General features: G+C 40.0%; 1 protein-coding gene across 1 annotated transcript in view; it reads right to left on the reverse strand.

Annotated features, from left to right (window-relative positions):
• Positions 1-221: 221 nt before the first annotated feature.
• LOC308624469 (uncharacterized protein) overlaps positions 222-19,590 on the reverse strand; it is a gene marked incomplete at both ends in the record, with an annotated part of 48,888 nt that continues 29,519 nt past the window's right edge. The window contains 8 exons of the mRNA XM_081247708.1: positions 222-467; positions 4,487-4,558; positions 6,067-6,138; positions 7,655-7,801; positions 7,936-8,072; positions 8,991-9,100; positions 10,476-10,674; positions 17,919-18,036. Of these exons, the coding sequence (XP_081103834.1) occupies positions 222-467; positions 4,487-4,558; positions 6,067-6,138; positions 7,655-7,801; positions 7,936-8,072; positions 8,991-9,100; positions 10,476-10,674; positions 17,919-18,036 (1,101 nt within the window). The remainder of the gene's footprint in view (positions 468-4,486; positions 4,559-6,066; positions 6,139-7,654; positions 7,802-7,935; positions 8,073-8,990; positions 9,101-10,475; positions 10,675-17,918; positions 18,037-19,590) is intronic.

The following is a 19,590-nucleotide window of genomic DNA, read 5'->3' on the forward strand; positions in this document are numbered from 1 at the left end:
TTTAATTAATTGAAAAAATTAAATGCCAGTTTTAGTGCCAAATGCAGAAAATCTAAAGGAATGTATACTGTACTTCTGCCTTCCCTTCTACTAATATGGTAGGTTTCCAATGCTGGAAATCTTTAAAGTCCTCCATTCATGTACCCTGGCCCCATCTTTCATGAGGTTTTTCCTAAGACTTATCATTATCAGATGCTTCACAAGCTGACACTGATAGTTCCCTAGGAAATACTGGTCTCTTCCTGCTTCATCAGATGTATTATTTCATTGTACATACGGTGAGGAGCATCCAGACCCCAGATGAAATCCACGTGAGCCCATTCAGGAATGTTCTTATGGTAGATGATGTTGGTCACCTCGGAGAGCAGTATTCTCACGTCTTCTGGGTTTGAAAGCCAGTCCTGACCCCCAGTCCACATTGCTGTAGGGATCGTCATGTCTCTAACTTTGTACCTTACAGGAGCTGGCTAGAGTAAAGGAATAGTTTTTAACTGTAGATAACATTTGGACTTCCAGACTCATAATTTACTTTTCTAATAAACACAGTAAATATGCCTTGTGTTGTAATGAAAGGTGCGTGGGCACTAAAGCCATATAGAACTGCATTAAGAGTTTCTGCTCCAACCCCTACTTGAAGGAAAAAAATTGACTTAGCCTCACTGAACCTCAGTTTCTTCATCTGCAAAATGGGGATGATATCTGAACTAATTTACTAGATTAAATGAGAAAACATCTCAATTGCCTAGCACTTTAGGCATTACATGTTCAATTCTTTTCCTTCCTATTAATAAATATTTAACACACAAAGTGCCTTTTAAAAGTTAATGCTCCTATCTTTTTCAAAGATAATTTCACAAAGTTTCATGAGGACAGATTTGGAGATACTCTACAGAGAAAGGCAAGAGGATGGAAACTACTGAAAAGGACTTGGGTGTTCACAGGGGTTTTCTGTCCTAACAGAAAGCCCTTGGGGCACACCCAGCTTGACTGTGTCTCCAGAAACATGGGGAAGTCAATGGCACTGGAACTCAGGGAGTTGGACCAAAAGGAGATAAAAATTAGATTCCAGGTCCAGTCCCACATCACCCAAAGAAGGTTACCTAGGATTCCTAATTCTTGAGAACTTCCCTTATTCAAACAGATCTGCTAGATCAAGCTGGCTGACTGAGAGCCCTTGAGGTTAACCAACACTCAGAACTTTCAACTGATATGTCAAGGTTCACTTCTCACTCAGAAAATCCACCTGGGAGCCGGGGTTCCAATCCCAGCAGTCCTTGTTTCTCTTTGTGGCTTTTAAGAATTTGAAGTTATAGCATCTGATACTGTGAGTTATAATAAGACATATATATGGGGTCTTCATCTACATTTGTGTTACAGAGCTCCTAATAACCCTCGGAGTTTCCTAAGTGACAGGAGCCATAAAGGTGTGTTTTGTGATGTTAATGAGGTGATTTTTTTTTTTTTTTTTTTTTTGCGGTATGTGGGCCTCTCACTGTTGTGGCCTCTCCCGTTGCGGAGCACAGGCTCCAGATGTGCAGGCTCAGCGGCCATGGCTCACGGGCCCAGCCACTCCGCGGCATGTGGGATCATCCCGGACCGGGGCACGAACCCGTGTCCCCTGCATCGGCAGGCGGACTCTCAACCACTGCGCCACCAGGGAAGCCCAATGAGGTGATTTTTTTGAACAGGATGGGGGCTGAGCTCCAGAAGTTGAGCCAAACAAGTGATTAGAGAGTTGGAAATTTCAGTCCCATTCATGACCTCTGGAGAGGGGAGATGGGCTGGAGATTGAGTTCAATCGCCAGTGGCCAATGATTTAATCAATTAGACCTCTCTAAGGAAGCCTCCACAAAACCCCAAAAGGAGCCTCCAGGTTGGTGAACACGTGAAAATGTGGGGAGAGTGGCCCCATGGAAAAGCCATGGAGGCTCTGCTCCCCTCCCCTTGCTCAGTGCATCTCTTTTATCTGGCTGTTCCTGAGTTATATCTTCTTATAATAAACCAATAATCTAGTAAGCAAAGTGTTTCTCTGAGTTCTATGATCCAATCTAGCAAATTAATCAAACCTCAGCCTGAGAAGGGGGTCATGGGAACCTCTGAATTATAGCCAGTGGGTCAGACACACAGGTGACAAGCTGGGCTTGCGATTGGCATCTGAACTGGAGGATAGTCTTGTGGGACGGAGCCCTCAACCTGTGAAATCTGATGTTATCTCTGGGTAGACAGTGTCAGAATTGAGTTAAACACTAAGTCACCCACCTGGTGTTGGAGAATTGTTTGTTCATGTGGAGAAACTCCCCTCCACACACATATACTGGAATTTGGTGGTCAGACCTGTCTTTCATAGATTAACTTAGATACGAAAGGTTGGAATATTCGATGGAGCCTGTATTATGTTCTTCTCATCTAACAGGTGAAAAGACTGAACTGAATGTCAGGTCTAGTTCTAAGGCTCTGTGAGTCTATGACACCTTTTTGCATGTGTGTTTTCTCTTTCTTTCCATGACCATTTTCTGGCACCTGCTCTGCACAAGTCACTTTCTCTCTAACTCATGACCTTAAATGTTGATAAATTAAATCTTATCTTGGAACTGGGATGCTTTCTCTAAAGATACATTTTAGGAAACAATGAAGAAGGATCTTAAAAATGTAGCTGGTACCTGTGATTGAGAGTTTGCTATTCAGAGGCATGACAGTGGTCTGTCCAATTTCTGAGACTTTTATATCTATATATACAGAAGTATATCTACAGAAGTGGATGTTAAGTGTGATATGAGAGTCTCAAAGATTAGCCTGTGTGTGTATTCTGCTCCCTCCAGCTTTATGTGTGTGGTCAATATTTGCTTACATCCTCACACAATCTAACCAGTAATCTTCAGTGAAGGTTTTTTTTTTTTTTCGGTACACGGGCCTCTCACTGTTGTGGTCTCTCCTGTTGCGGAGCACAGGCTCCGGACGTGCAGGCTCAGCGGCCATGGCTAATGGGCCCAGCCGCTCCGCAGCATGTGGGATCTTCCCGGACTGGGGCACAAACCCGTGTCCCCTGCATCAGCAGGCAGACTCTCAACCACTGTGCCACCAGGGAAGCCCCAGTGAAGGTTTTATGCTTAGAAAAGTTTAATACTCATTTCTAATTCTCCATAACTTTTGTTTTAAATTTTATTCCACAACATTGATTATACACACAGATTTTCTTGGGTAATTTTTTTTATATTTTTCACTTGCAAATTACAGATTCATTAAAAGTGTGACCAGTGAGAACTCTTACATATTATCTAGTCCAGTAATTTTTATTTTAAAGAGAAAGAGATTGAGGCCTGAAGAATCAAAGCAGCCTAGCCATGATCATACAAATTTGTAATGCAGAGGCAAAACGAATACAGTAATTCTCACTTGTCATTAATACTCTTTTTACTGTACCATGAACCAACCTCACCCCTGCCATCCTCATTTGTGGTTTTCTTCTGTTGTTGTTGTTGTTTTTAATCTTGAAAGATCCTCTAGTAGCCACCACAGACTACACCCTTCCCTTCACTAGTCTACCCATCTTGCTCCTAAGAAGCCCCGTGCCTTGTTCATGGAGGCAGCCTCATCAAAAAAGTTCTCCTGCTGCATTCTAAAAGTGTTTCTCTTTAACCCTTAAAAGTCTCTTGGCTGGGCTTCTCTGGTGGCTCAGTGGTTGGGAATCTGCCTGCTAATTCAGGGGACACAGGTTCAAGCCCTGGTCTGGGAAGATCCCACATGCCGTGGAGCAACTAAGCCCGTGCACCACAATTACTGAGCCTGCCCACCACAACTACTGAGCCTGTGCACCTAGAGCCCGTGATCCGCAACAAGAGAAGCCCACGCACCGCAACAAAGAGTAGCCCCTGCTCATCTCAACTAGAGAAAGCCCTCGAGGAGCAACGAAGACCCAACACAGCCAAAAAAAAAAAAAAAAAAATTCTCTTGGCTAAGCTTTGAACTTTTCCATTTTCAAATGAGGTCGAACCAGAGCTAATTACTTTTTACTTGAAATCTTTCTTTTTCATATTCTTTTCCATTGTATTCCCTGTGCTGTATAGTAGGACACATTGTTGTTTATCCATGCTATATATAATAGTTTTCATCTGCTAATCCCAAACTCCCAATCTATCCCTCCCCCCATCCCCCTCCCCCCTTGGCAACCACAAGTCTGTTCTCTATGTCTGTGAGTCTGTTTCACAGATGAGTTCATTTGTGTCATATTTTAGATTCTACATATAAGTGATATTGTATGGTGTTTGTCTTTCTCTATCTGACATACTTCACTTAATATGATAATCTCTATGTCCATCCATGTTGCTGCAAATGGCATTATTTCATTCTTTTTTATGCCTGAGTAGTATTCCATTCTACTTGAATTCTTGTATTTTATTCCTATTTCTAGAATAAACTGCCAGTATAACTTCCCTCTCACACATTTCAAAAGGATATATTTTCAGCAGATGGTATTTGCTTTTGTTACCTGATTTCCTTTTTCCAGATTCTTGGTCTCACTGCCCCAGTCAAATGCCCGAAGTTCCCCAGAATTCACTGCCTAAAAGGAAACAAAAATTTACATGACATTCAAATGTGTCATGGGATAACGGTGGGAGGAGGGGTGAAAATGTGCTACCAAGTCTGCAATTGTGAGGGAAGCAGAGAACAAAGGCTGAGGCTGCTCTACGGTTCAAGTTTAGGATAATCTTCGGGAGAGTGTAAAGGCAAGAATAAGGTCCTTTCAGGGAGAAAAATGTGCTATAGAAATACTTGACCACCATATTATACAACTCCAAAAAGTGTATCCCCATTGTAGTCTATGTAGGGGGATATCCTGCACAACTCTGTAGGCTACAATGGGAGAGCAACCCCTAGAGTTGTGCAACGTGGTGATTCTGGGAGAAGATGACCAACATTTAATCCAGGGTAGAATTCTTCTTTGGTTTTGATGATAAAATCTCTCTGTCTCTGTCTCTGTCTCTTTCTCTCTCTTTCACACACGTACTAAAACATAACAATAACATTTGAAGAAAAATTTGACTAGGTTCTAAGTTGTTAGAAAAACAGATAGGACCAATATTTATGATTCATAGGTGTCATCATCACTATTAAAACTTTTTGCTCGAGTTAAAAGTCTCCCATTTTTTTTTTAACAAAGTTGTAGTTTTAGTAAGTGAGAATCTAAGGTTAGTGATGCTTAGCTCTCTGTCCTATGTACATTCTTATTTCCACAGCCAATTGGGGTCACTCTATAGTATCATCTATAATGAGCAACATTAGGTTCAGTGCTTCATCACATGTGAAAGAATAATTAGCAGTCACATTGTCTTTGAATTAATTCTGAAGGAACCCACCACACAGCACCTAGAGACAGTTCCTGTGACTGGTAATCAGGACATTCCCTCCTGTGACCCCAGGTGAAGTCTGAGGCACAAAAGACTCCTGTGAAAATCCCCTTGGGTAATTAGGTCCACATTTGCATTTTTATGACTACTTGACCATACTGTCTTGCTGGAAGAGCCGAAAGGAGAATGTGGAAAAGTGATCTCCAGCCTCAACTTTTTTTTTTTTTTTTTTTTTTTTGCGGTACACGGGACTCTCACTCTTGTGGCCTCTCCTGTTGCGGAGCACAGGCTCCAGATGTGCAGGCTCAGTGACCATGGCTCACGGGCCCAGCCACTCCATGGCATGTGGGATCTTCCCGGACCGGGGCACGAACCCTTGTCCCCTGCATCGGCAAGTGGACTCTCAACCACTGCGTCACCAGGGAAGCCCCCAGCCTCATCTTTGAGATGGCTAGAGACTGAGAAAGGTCTCACTTGAACCATCTGAATTCACACTTTTAAGGTCCACTAAAGATGTCCTAGGGCCAATCCTTTCCTCCCATATCCTGAAAAGTTTCAGTGTTCTAGATCAAGCTCACAGTTGAAAAAGCGTTGACAGAATCATGAGTCATCTTGGAATAAATGTGAAATAACCCCTGGGCTGTCCAAAGGGCCTCCTTTAACTATTCCAGACAAACTGCACAAAGACCGTTAACAAAGACTACAAATTCAGCATCCTTACCTGTCTCCAGTGCAGGATATTTTGCACAGATGTTCCAGCAGGTGTGTGAGCGACATATACATTTGCTCGGCTCTGTAATAAAGCATGAGTAGTTTGTGGGACGTGGAAAAACTCACAAGATGTGCACCTTGTCAAGACCAAATCTACAGGCTATCAGACTAAGAAATGGGAACATCATTAAAGTATCAGCATTTATCTATGAAACAGGAATATACACATGCACATAAGTAAAAAAAAATGCCACTAAATGTATCCTATATTCTTCATCAGAGAAAAGCTTCTCATTAGACATCTTGACTTCATCTTTTAAAAAACTTTCTTAGAGTAATTAAAGATGAAGGCTCAGGAACTGGGTCTGTATTCAAATCTCACCTCTGCTATATAACTTTTAGGTGAAATTGGGAACATTACTTAATCCACTAAGTCTAATCTATAAAGTGGGAATATTGATAATACCTGTGTCATAGGGTTGTTTCGGGAACTAACAGCCTGGCATATAATAAAATGCTTATCAAAAGGTAGCCATTAATTGTATCATTAATTAAAAAGAAAAAAATCCTCAGGAATTAAAAACATGCTCCTCCAGCTGTTGGCAGATAGCTCCCTCGCTGTCTGGTGTCCTTGGGGGTATTCTTCCCTCTGCAGAGAGCTGCCCTGCCAATATCTCCCGATTACTGGTGTTGTTTGCATTAAATGACTAGTTGATATGGGGGCATAAAGACCCAGCCCTCTGATGCTAACTTGGGACAATTCTGAAGGGTCATCCCATTTTCACAGATCCCTAGAGGATCAACTGAGGTTCCCACTGGCACTGCATCACAGCTGGATTTTGTGTGTGTGTATGTGTGTGCAGTACGCGGGCTTCTCACTGTTGTGGCCTCTCCCGTTGCGGAGCACAGGCTCCGGATGCGCAGGCTCAGCGGCCATGGCTGACGGGCCCAGCCGCTCCGCGGCATGTGGGATCTTCCCGGACCGGGGCACGAACCCGTGTCCCCTGAATCGGCAGGTGGACTCCCAACTACTGCGCCACCAGGAAAGCCCTGGACTTCTTTTTATCCACCAAATCCTGTTTCCTTCCCTTCTCTAGATGTTTTCCCAAGGGCCTAACCCCAAATCATTCTGCACACGAATCTCCATCTCACAGTATGCTTCCTGGGGAACCCACTGTCACACTCACCAAGTCGTAGCTATGCCTTAGCCAAACCGAAACTCCCAGACAGCCTATCACAGGACTTAAGCTACAAACCGGAAGCACCCGAGTAGAAAGAAGAAGTAGGTGACGCATGGCAGTTTTCTCTTTTGACTTCTGGGTTCTATTCTGCATCTGTTGATTCACTGTAGTAAAGCTGCTTTCAGACCTCTTCAATCTTTAATCTATGACGTTAATGTGTAGTCATGCCCTTGTGTTAACCTTGACTCAGACCACGTTGAAGCGTTTTCCGCATATTATTACGATTTGAAGAAAACGGAGTTTCTTGGAGGATCGTTTCTCTAAGTCTTCCCTGGCATTAGCTCACCCTCAAGGAGCGAGACTAATAACTCCTCGCTTTGCTTTGGGACAGTGAGAATTCACTAAGCTCCCACTTACCATGTTCATGTTGTTTGTGTTAAATCCTCCCAGGAGTAACATGATGTTGCTACACATCTGATCAATAATCACCTGCCCGCAAAGGTAAATAACAAACTGTCTGAGAAATCTGGTCTGGTAGAGAAATTCTTTTTTACCAAACAATCCCTGTAAAAATATGAAATGGAATAGTCATTACATTACAGTCAAAAGAAGTGTCTCTAACGTAGAAGTGTATGTCTTAGCAAATGGGCTGGAAAACTCTTGTGCATAGACAAGGAATTTTCTGAGGAGTCACACACCTTGATCATCACATCTGGCAGCAACAAAAATTTGGCCCCAGGGCTTTTTGCATGTTTAACAGTAGCTATGGGTGCTAAAGCAAAATACATTCTTATTTTCTGAGCCAGCTCTGGCATAGTGGAAAATGCAATAAAGCCTGCAAAAGAGAAATATGTCAGCATGGATATTGAATATCCTAGAACTAATAAAGTGCTTATTTTACTTTTATCAAGATATTTCAGCAATTACATGTGACTGTGTTTTAACTCTCCTGTGAAATTATAAGCTCCTTGACAGGGAAAAACAACAGCAGCAACAACTGCTCTGTGTTCCCTCTGACATTTAGATACTTGTTGCCCAGTACTAGGTTCTCAGTGAATTATTAAATTAAATTATTGAGTCCAATAACATGGACTTTGAGAGGTAACTATATGTTAGACACTTTGCAGGAGACTTTCATGGTTCTTGTTTAATTCTCAGATTCTTGGGGGTATTTTTAATAAATCTTTACAGTGAGAGAAATCGAGAGTTAAAGAAATTGTCTTGTTATTGATAAGAAGCATGTTCTGTAACATAATGGGTGTTGAGATAGCAGAGTTTTGCTTGTTTTCCTGGAGCTCTAACTTTTCCAGAACCCAAATTGGAACATAATCTAGTAGACAAGTTGTCTAGTGAACTGGATTCCAACTCTTATTTCTGCCATAGACTAGGTATGGGACACTGGTTAAGTCTAGGTATAGGTTTCTATACCTGTAAAATAGAGACTAATTCTCCCAATGACAAAGGGACAATCTCTTTGGAGCCTTTGGGAGGAAAAGACTATCATAAACAGCCAGGGCATGGCCACTATATTTGAAATACTATGTGTCTATTTCAAAAGAGCCTGTATACTCTGTTTAAGCTGATATTTGCAGGTTGTGGAGAAGGGTGGGCAGAGAGAAACTAGAATCCCGTGACCCTGAAGCGGATAAGGCCAGATCAGAGAGAAGTGTGCAATGCCTGATCCCAGGCCTGGCTGTGCGCCATTTGCTCACATTTCTTCTGAGTATACAAACCTGATTTTTTTGGAACCTACCCATGGTGGTACCCTGTGAATAGCCGACATAATAGATATTTTCCTGGCCTGTTTTCTGCAAAATAAAGTTTATGACTGCAGGAAGGTCAAACCTAGCCATCTCATCATAACTACAAGGGGAAAAGACAAAGTTATATGAAAAATTATAATCAGAACAAACAAAAGCAGCCCCCATGGTTTACAAACAATGCCTTGAATTGTTGACCCCATCAGCTTGTTACTGTGCCCCTTACAACACTCAGAATGGACTTGTTTCAAACCTGTGATGCATGGGTGCCTCTGGGGTCACAGGCTGTTAGCAAGCTGCTGTTTTCTCTAGATATTATCATAGAGAAATAACCATCTTAATGAACATTTCGTGAGCATAAGCTCCACCTGCTGGTGGAGGTGTCCTCTTATTCTATTAGCAGAACAGCACAGAGCCATTCAGATTCTTTATATGAAAAGTATTAAAGATGCTGCAGGGGCCTTTCTCTGGTGAAATGGATAAAGAGAAAGTTGAATATCAATAGGTAATTTAAATAAAAACACTAAAAAACTTTTGTAAGAGTGTGAGAGATGTGTTAATCAAATTGATGGTCCCTAAGGCTTATTAGTTCCCTGTATATTTTTAATACTGCCTGGCCTCATCTCCTTCTGGGGGTATTAGTCCTTGTCATCACTCAGGGAAGAGTTAGTCCCAGGATATTCATCTGAAAGGAAAGGAACTTACACTTCTCCCATTCCAGTCTCAATCACCTAACACCAACCACTATTCTCATCCCATTCACCAGACTAACCTTCTACTTGGGGAACCCCATTTACATAATCCAAAGAATCACTAGTCAGTTAAGCCAATTGGGAGATATTATGTTGGGATATTGATGAGCCAACCAAAGTAAATTATCTACATACCAGAAGCCATAATTCTTTTTTTTTAAACATCTTTATTGGAGTATAATTGCTTTATTGGAGTATAATTGCTTTATAAATGCTTTATAACAAAGTGAATCAGCTATACGTATACATATATCCCCATATCTCCTCCCTCTTGCGTCTCCCTCCCACCTTCCCTATCCCACCCCTCTAGGTGGTCACAAACCACCTAGCTGATCTCCCTGTGCTATGCGGCTGCTTCCCACTAGCTATCTATTTTATGTTTGGTAGTGTATATATGTCCACGCTACTCTCTCACTTTGTCACAGCTTACCCTTCCCCCTCCCCGTGTCCTCAAGTCCATGCTCTAGTAGGTCTGTGTCTTTATTCCCGTCTTACCCCTAGGTTCTTCATGACCTTTTTTTTTTTCTTAGATTGCATATATATGTGTTAGCATACAGTATTTGTTTTTCTCCTTCTGATGTACTTCACTCTGTATGACAGACTCTAGGTCTATCCACCTCATTACAAATAACTCAATTTCGTTTCTTTTTATCAGAAGCCATAATTCTTTACCCAGTTCTCCCAAAGCCATCCATGTCCACATCCACTCTCAAGATTTTCATATACCTGAAAGCCCAGAACTCATCTTGGTCTATGGAGAGGGTCTTGTGTTTCCGAGACCAGGTGTTTCCCCTGCTGTTCCCCAGCCACACATCAAAACCTGCATCTGCCAGAATGAAGCCCAGGCTGTTGTTGGGCAGGTTGGAAATCCAGTTGCTAGCATCTCCAAGCAGGCCATGCTGCAGTAACACCACAGGCCTGGGACCTACAAAGAAGTGAATTTCAACAGCGTGAAATATTCTGCACCTTTCTCGTTATCCCTTAATGTGCGAAAGATTTCAAGTTAGACAAACCTGTGTTCGAATCTGGATTCAGCTGCTTGCTAGCTTGATTATCTTGGCCAGTTACTTAACCTTTCTGTGCCTTGATTGCCTCGTGAAAAAAATAGTATTTTTGTTATGATTAAATAAAATAATACACAAGAAGCAGATGATACAACGTATGGACACCAAGGGGGAAAGCAGGGGTGGGAGTGATGGTAGTGGTGGGATGAATTGGGAGATTGGGATTGATGTATATACACTAACCTGTATAAGATAGATAAGTAAATAAGAACCTGCTGTATAAAAAATAATAAAATTCAAAAAAAAAGAAACAGATGGCACAATGCCTGGCACAGAGAAAGAATCAATAAAGTTTGGCCTCTATTGTTGCTTTTGTGTAGTTATTATTATTACTAGACTTGTCTGGGATCAGAGAAAATTGGAAGTGCCCCAGGAGGTAGTATAGTATAATGATTAAGATAATTATATATAATAATCATAGCTACTATATATTAATAAAAAGAAATTATGTTATTATATATTAATATATTATTTATATATTATAGAATTATACATGAATATATGTGTATATATTAATGTCATAATATAAATAATGTATACTATATAACATTTCTAAAAACATAAAATTAATATACTATATAAAATTAATATATATTATATAGTATTATAGAGTATATATAATTATTGACATACTGTTAATATACACACATATATACACACTTATAAAAATACATATATACACAAATATGTTTAATATATTAAATATTTGCTATATTAATAATAAAAACATATATTATATATAATTATTAATATTGCCATATATACACGGATATGTGTATATATATTACCACATATATACATATATATGTGTATATATGTTAATATTACCAGATATATACATATATATGTGTGTGTATACATATATATATGTGTGTATATATATATATATATGTATATATATGTAATGGTTTGATGATTACAGGCCCTCATGCGAAAAGGACCTACAAGCCAACCTGATAAAATAAAAGTTTAAAAAGTCTTTAAAAAAAATTATTTATTTTGTTTTTGGCTGTGTTGAGTCTTCGTTGCCGCATGAGGGCTTTCTCTAGTTGCGGCGAGTGGGGGCTACACTTTGTTATGGTGCGCAGGCTTCAAACTGCAGTAGCTTCTCTTGTTGCAGAGCATGGGCTCTAGGCGCGAGGGCTTCAGTAGCTGTGGCTCGCAGGCTCTAGAGCGCAGGCTCAGTAGTTGTGGCGCATGGGCTGAGTTGCTCCGCAGCATGTGGGATCTTCCAGGACCAGAGCTCAAACCCATGTTCCTTGCATTGGCAGGCGGATTCTTAACCACTGCAACACCATGGAAGTACCTAAGAAGTCTTTTGTCACAAGCTTATAGACATCTTTCAGTTGTTTTCAGGATGAATTTCACTGGCCCTCTTTTTTTTAACATCTTTTTTGGAGTATAATTGCTTTACAATGTTGTGTTAGTTCCTGCTGTATAACAGAGTGAATCAACTATACATATACATATATCCCCATATCCCCTCCCTCTTGCCTCTCCCTCCCACCCTCCCTATCCCACCCCTCTAGGTGGTCACAAAGCATTGAGTAGATCTCCCTGTGCTATGTGGCTGCTTCCCACTAGCTATCTGTTTTACATTTGGTAGCATATATATGTGAGTGCCACTCTCTCACTTCATCCCATCTTACCCTTCCCCCTCCCCGTGTGTTCAAGTCCATTCTCTACATCTGTGTCTTTATTCCTGTCCTGCCCTAGGTTCTTTAGAAACATTTTTTTTTTAGATTCCATATATATGTGTTAGCATATGGTATTAGTTTTTCTCTTTCTGACTTACTTCACTTTGTACGACAGTCTCTAGGTACATCCACCTCACTACATATAACTCAAGTTCATTCCTTTTTATGGCTGAGTAATATTGCATTGTATGTCTGTGTGTATCTTCTTTTTCCATTCATCTGTCAGTGGACACTTAGGTTGCTTCCATGTCCTGGCTATTGTAAATAGTGCTGCAATGAACACTGTGGTACAGGACTCTTTTTGAATTATGGTTTTCTCATGGTATATGCCCAGTAGTAGGATTGCTGGGTCATATGGTAGTTCTATTTTTTGTTTTTTAAGGAACCTCCATACTGTTCTCCATAGTGGCTGTATCAATTTACATTCCCACCAACAGTGCAAGAGGGTTGCCTTTTCTCCACACCCTCTCCAGCATTTATTGTTTGTAGATTTTTTGATGATGGCTATTCTGACCTGTGTGAGGTGATACCTCATTGTAGTTTTGATTTGCATTTCTCCAATGATTAGTGATGTTGAGCATCTTTTCATGTATTTGTTGGCCATCTGTATGTCTTCTTTGGAGAAATGTCTATTTAGGTCTTCTGTCCATTTTTGGATTGGATTGTTTGTTTTTTGATATGGAGCTGCATGAGCTGCTTGTATATTTTGGAGATTAATCATTTGTCAGTTGCTTCGTTTGCAAATATTTTCTCCCATTCTGGGGGTTGTCTTTTCATTTTCTTTATGGTTTCCTTTGCTGTGCAAAAGCTTTTAAGTTTCATTAGGTCCCATCTGTTTATTTTTGTTTGTATTTCCATTTCTCTAGGAGGTGGGTCAAAAAGGATCTTGCTGTGATTTATGTCATAGAGTGCTCTGCGTATGTTTTCTTCTAAGAGTTTGATAGTGTCTGGCCTTACATTTAGGTCTTTAATCCATTTTGAGTTTATTTTTGTGTATGGTGTTAGGGAGTGTTCTAATTTCATTCTTTTACATGTAGTTGTCCAGTTTTTCCAGCACCACTTATTGAAGTGGCTGTCTTTTCTCCATTGTATATTCTTGCCTCCTTTATCAAAGATAAGGTGACCATATGTACGTGGGTTTTTCTCTGGGCTTTCTATCCTGATCCACTGATCCGTATTTCTGTTTTTGTACTAGTACCATACTGTCTTGATTACTGTAGCTTCGCAGTATGGGCTGAAGTCAGGGAGCCTTATTCCTCCAGTTTTGTTTTTCTTTCTCAATTGCTTTGGCTATTCGGGTCTTTTTTGTTTCCATACAAATTGTGAAATTTTTTGTTCTAGTTCTGTGAAAAATGCCATTGGTAGTTTGATAAGGATTGAGTTGAACCTGTAGATTGCTTTGGGTAGTATAGTCATTTTCACAATGTTGATTCTTCCAATCCAAGAACATGGTATATCTCTCCATCTGTTCCTATCTTCTTTAATTTCTTTCATCAGTGTCTTATAGTTTTCTGCATACAGGTCTTTTGTCTCCTTAGGTAGGTAGGCATTTTATTCTTTTTGTTGCAATGGCAAATGGGAGTGTTTCCTTAATTTTTCTTTCAGATTTTTCATCATTAGTGTATAGGAATGGAAGAGATTTCTCTGCATTAATTTTGTATCCTGCTACTTTACCAAATTAATTGATTAGCTATTGTAGTTTTCTGGTAGAGTCTTTAGGATTCTCTATGTATAGTATCATGTCATCTGCAAACAGTGACAACTTTACTTCTTCTTTTCCGATTTGGATTCCCTTTATTTCTTTTTATTCTCTGATTGCTGTGGCTAAAACTTCCAAAACTATGTTGAATAATAGTGGTGAGAGTGGGCAGCCATGTCATGTTCCTGATCTTAGTGGAAAGGGTTTCAGTTTTTCACCACTGAGAATGATATTGGCTGTGGGTTTGTCAGATATGGCCTTTATTATGCTGAGGTAAGTTCCTTCTATGCCTACTTTCTGGAGAGTTTTTATCATAAATGGGTATTGAATTTTGTCAAAAGCTTTTACTGCATTTATTGAGATGATATATGGTTTTTATCCTTCACTTTGTTAATATGGTGTATCACATTGATTGATTTGCATATATTGAAGAATCCTTGCATTCCCTGGGATAAACCCCACTTGATCATGATGTATGATCCTTTTAACGTGCTGTTGGATTCTGTTTGCTAGTATTTTGTTGAGGATTTTTGCATCTGTGTTCATCAGTGATATTGGCATGTAGAAAGCTGGAGTAGCAATTCCCATGTCAGATGAAATAGACTTTAAAATAAAGACTATTACAAGAGACAAAGAAGGACACTACATAATGATCAAGGGATCAATCCAAGAAGAAGATATAGCAATTGTAAATATTTATGCGCCCAACATAGGAGCACCTCAATACATAAGGCAAATGCTAACAGCCATAAAAGGGGAATCGACAGTAACACACTCATAGTAGGGGACTTTAACACCCCACTTTCACCAATGGACAGATCATCCAAAATGAAAATAAATAAGGAAACACAAGCTTTAAGTGACACATTAAACAAGGTGGACTTAATTGGTATTTATAGTACATTCCATCCAAAAATGACAGAATATACTTTCTTCTTAAGTGCTCATGGAACATTCTCCAGGATAGATCATATCTTGGGTCACAAATCAAGCCTTGGTAAATTTAAGAAAATTCAAATCGTATCAAGCATTTTTTCCGACCACAATGCTATGAGAGTAGCTATCGATTACAGGAAAACAACTGTAAAAAATACAAACACATGGAGGCTAAAAAATATGCTACTAAATAACCAAGAGATCACTGAGGAAATCAAAGAGGAAATTAAAAAATACCTAGAAACAGATGACAATGGAAACACGATGACCCAAAACCTATGGAATGTAGCAAAAGCAGTTCTAAGAGGGAAGTTTATAGCAACACAATCCTACCTCAAGAAACAAGAAAAATCTCAAATAAACAACCTAACCTTGCACCTAAAGCAATTAGAAAAAGAAGAGAAAAATAACACACCAAAGTTAGCAGAAGAAAAGAAATCATAAAAATCAGATCAGAAATAAATGAAAAAGAAATGAAGGAAACAATAGCAATGATCAATAAAACTAAAAGCTGGTTCTTTGAGAATATAAACAAAATTGATAAACCATTAGCCAGATTCATCAAGAAAAAAGGGAAAAGACTCAAATCAACAGAATTAGAAATGAAAAAGAAGTAACAACTAACACTGCAGAAATACAAAGGATCATGAGAGATTACTGCAAGCAATTATATGCCACTGAAATGGACAACCTGGAAGAAATGGACAAATTCTTAGAAAAGCACAACCTTCCAAGACTGAACCAGGAAGAAATAGAAAATATAAGCAGACCAATCACAAGCACTGAAATTGAAACTGTGATTAAAAATCTTCCAACAAACAAAAGTCCAGGACCAGATGGCTTCACAGGTGAATTCTATCAAATATTTAGAGAAGAGCTAACGCCTATCCTTCTGAAACTCTTCCAAAATACAGCAGAGGGAGGAACACTCCCAAACTCATTCTATGAGGCCACCATCACCCTGATACCAAAACCAGACAAAGATGTCACAAAAAAAGGAAACATTGGCCCTCTTTTTGAAAAGACGGTTAGAAATCTTTTTTTCCTTCATGGCTGGGAGATTTCTTCCTTAAAGAGGCCAACGGGTGCTGCAGGAACAACATCAGACAGTAGAGGGGAGTATTCGGCACCAACTGGACCTTAAAGGCTGTTACCTTGAACTCCAATCTCCTGGGCAATGAGTGAACAGTCTAAATAAACAGGACGTGAGAAAACAAAACTCCATCCATGACTAGGTGCTGCAGGTGACCCCTAAGCTTTTGAACTGCCACAGTCTTCCGATTTGTGGAGCTTAGTGAAAAAGTTCTCTCTGTGTCTCCAGGCTATACATGTATTTATATAAAATTCATTCATTCATTCCACATATATTTATTGGCACCTGCCATGTGCTTGGCACTCTTTTAGGTACTTTTTATAGCCTTGAACAAAATCGATAGATTTTCTGTGCCTTCTAAGTTTACATTCTGGTTGGGAGAGACAGATAATAAACAAACAAGCAAATATCTATCATATCAGTGGTGCTATAAGGAAAATTAAGCAGGATTAGGGGCTAAATCTCAGTAGCTGACAAGGGCTTACAATTTTGAATAGGGTGGTCGAAGGAAGAATGGGAAAGAGAAGGCCTGAAAGAGGGGCCAAGGCAAACTGCATGGATATCTGATGAAACAGTGGTCCAGAAGGAGAACTGCAAGTTCAAAGGCACTGAGAGAAGGGCATGCTGGACATATATAAGGCACGGCTGTTCAGCTGGTGTAAAAAAAGCTGGTTTTCAAAAAGCTGCACAAATATAAATTGGAATAAAATAGAACCCTGCAGCTTCTTTATATCAAAGCCCAATAGCATTCACCCAGCGTTTTCTGGTCCTAGGTAAGAGCATGGGCTACACTGGCAGACAAATCTTAATTTAAGTGCAGATGTTTCAGCTTACTAGCAAGGACTAGCAAAGACTCTCTGGGCAAGTAACTTAACTTCTGTGAGTGGCAGTTTCTCAGAATTATTGTGAAACTTATATGAGGCTAACACAAATAAAGCACTTAGCATTGTACCTGGCATACGGAAAGAACACAATAAAGAATTACATTATCTGTACACATGACAGATAATGTAGTTGCTGCTATAAACATAGAGCTAGAGTATTAAAAGGAATAGAGCCAAATAGAGATGAAGGATGGGCAATAGTGTACTATTACACTTTAATAGTAATAAAGGTGAGTTTCTTAAAAACCAACAGTAGCCCAAAATCCCATACAGAAAAAAAAAGGGATTATATGGAAACACGTACCAAAAATTTAAAATGTACACATACTGCCCAATTCTTTAAAAGACTTTAGTGAAAAGCTGGGCAATGTCTTAAGTATTTAAAGGGCTGTCTGGATGGGGAATATAGAGTGTGCTAGGGTGGGCGTCAGATGCCATGGCAGAGTTTGCGTTCTTCATGAGCAAGGATTGGCGTCATCTGCTTAAGAGATCATCAGTGGATATTCTAGAATATCTGTATAGGAGGGGTTTGGGGAATAAATTAAATACTAGAAGGGAACAAGAAATGAACTTTTCTTGAAGGTGTTTTTCGAAAAGCAAACACTACGTTTATTTAAGATAATTGGGGATGGGGCAGTGGTGGAGGGGACTGTGAGGTAGCTGAAGGCATCTTTTGTCTGGAACAATGAGCCCAGTCTGTACCAAGAGCCCAGGCTCCCTCTACACACTCAAATCACAAGGAAGTGTTTAATGTAGGAAGGATTGCTATGTTGGGGTAACACAGGGTGAAACATACCTGTCTTCTTAAGTGGCACTAGGCCCTGAGGAATCCTGTTAACAGAAAGGATGTACCCATCTTCTGTTGCGACTTCATACTCCTCACAGGGATAACCTTTATGTTGGACGATTTCACTCTACGGAAAAAACACAATTCTTTTTTGAGTTCAGTTCTGTATGGTTATGTTCTCAATGTTTATAAGTTAAAAAGTAGATTCCTTGATGCTGGAAGAGATAGACAAGAAATTCCTTGCTTTTCACTAGCTAATTATGTTATTGTAAAAAAAATTAGCAAACCCTCTTCAGTGCTCATTTTCTTTATCTTTAATGTAGAGATTGAACTAGAAGGGTAGTTCTTAATGTGGGCTCTGGACCAAAAGCATAGCATCACTTGGGCACTTGGTAACAATAGCAAATGATCAGTCTCCACTCAAACTTATTGAATTGGGAACTCTGGGGCTGGGGCCCAGCAATTTGTGTATTAACAAGCTCCTTAGAAAATTCTGATGCACTCTAATATTTGAGAACCACTGGAAAAGAACACTGATTCCAAAACCTGGGTGTGTGTCAGAAACATCTGGGACACTTAAACATAAATATTCCTGGGCCCACTTCGGGTTAGGAATCAGGGAATTCCAATGCAGCCAGTGGGGCAGGACAGCTTATGAGAACCCCTGGTCCATGTAGTCCCTAAGTTTCTTTTCCGCTCTAAAACCACAGACTCAAGAGCAGTACAGTTGTTCCTCAGTATCTGCGAGGAATTTGTTCCAAGACACCCCATAGATACCAATATCTGAGGATGGTCAATTCCCTTACATAAAATGGGGTAGTATGTCAGTCCTCCGTATTGGCGAGTTCCGCATTCACGGATATGGAGGTTTGACTGTAGTTCTTAACACCTTTAAGTTAAGCATCCCTCAGTGAATTTGAGGAAAATATAGAAATGGATATACACATGGACACACCATATACTTTCAGGGGTTTCAGATTTCCTGTTCCCTATATATGGACTCCTGGTTAAGGACCCCTACTCCATACAGTTGTTACATATAGAAACTCTTTGTAAAATATAAAGCTGCTGGGCTTCCCTGGTGGCGCAGTGGTTGAGAGTCCGCCTGCCGATGCAGGGGACACGGGTTCGTGCCCCAGTCCGGGAAGATCCCACATGCCGTCGAGCGGCTGGGCCCGTGAGCCATGGCCGCTGAGCCTGCGCGTCCGGAGCCTGTGCTCCGCAACGGGAGAGGCCACAGCAGTGAGAGGCCCGCGTACCACAAAAAAAATAAAAAAATAAAATAAAATAAATAAACAAAAAAATAAAATATAAAGCTGCTGCGATCTCCTCAGTATCCTCAGTTTCTGCCTACTGTAGTTACTTAGAGAAGGTGGGAATTATTTCTATTAGCTGCTGCTTTTAAAGGAACAAAAGAGGAGAAAGCTAAATGCCCAGTGTAGTATACAAGACAAAAGGGCATAATAGTTAAGAGAAAGGCCCTGGGGTCCCACTGCTTGGGTTTTTAAATCCTGGCTCTCACACTAATGCATAAACTAACTGTGTGATCTTTGGAAATTTAGTTAACTTGTCCCTATTCCTCAGTTTATTCAGTTTATTCATCTGTAAATTAGGTATACCAGTGGCTTATACTCCTTGGGATTATTGCAAAGAATGTGAAAAGATAATGCACATATGACAC

Source organism: Mesoplodon bidens (assembly GCF_964165515.1).
Source record: "Mesoplodon bidens genome assembly, chromosome: 1".
Lineage (NCBI taxonomy): Eukaryota > Metazoa > Chordata > Mammalia > Artiodactyla > Ziphiidae > Mesoplodon > Mesoplodon bidens.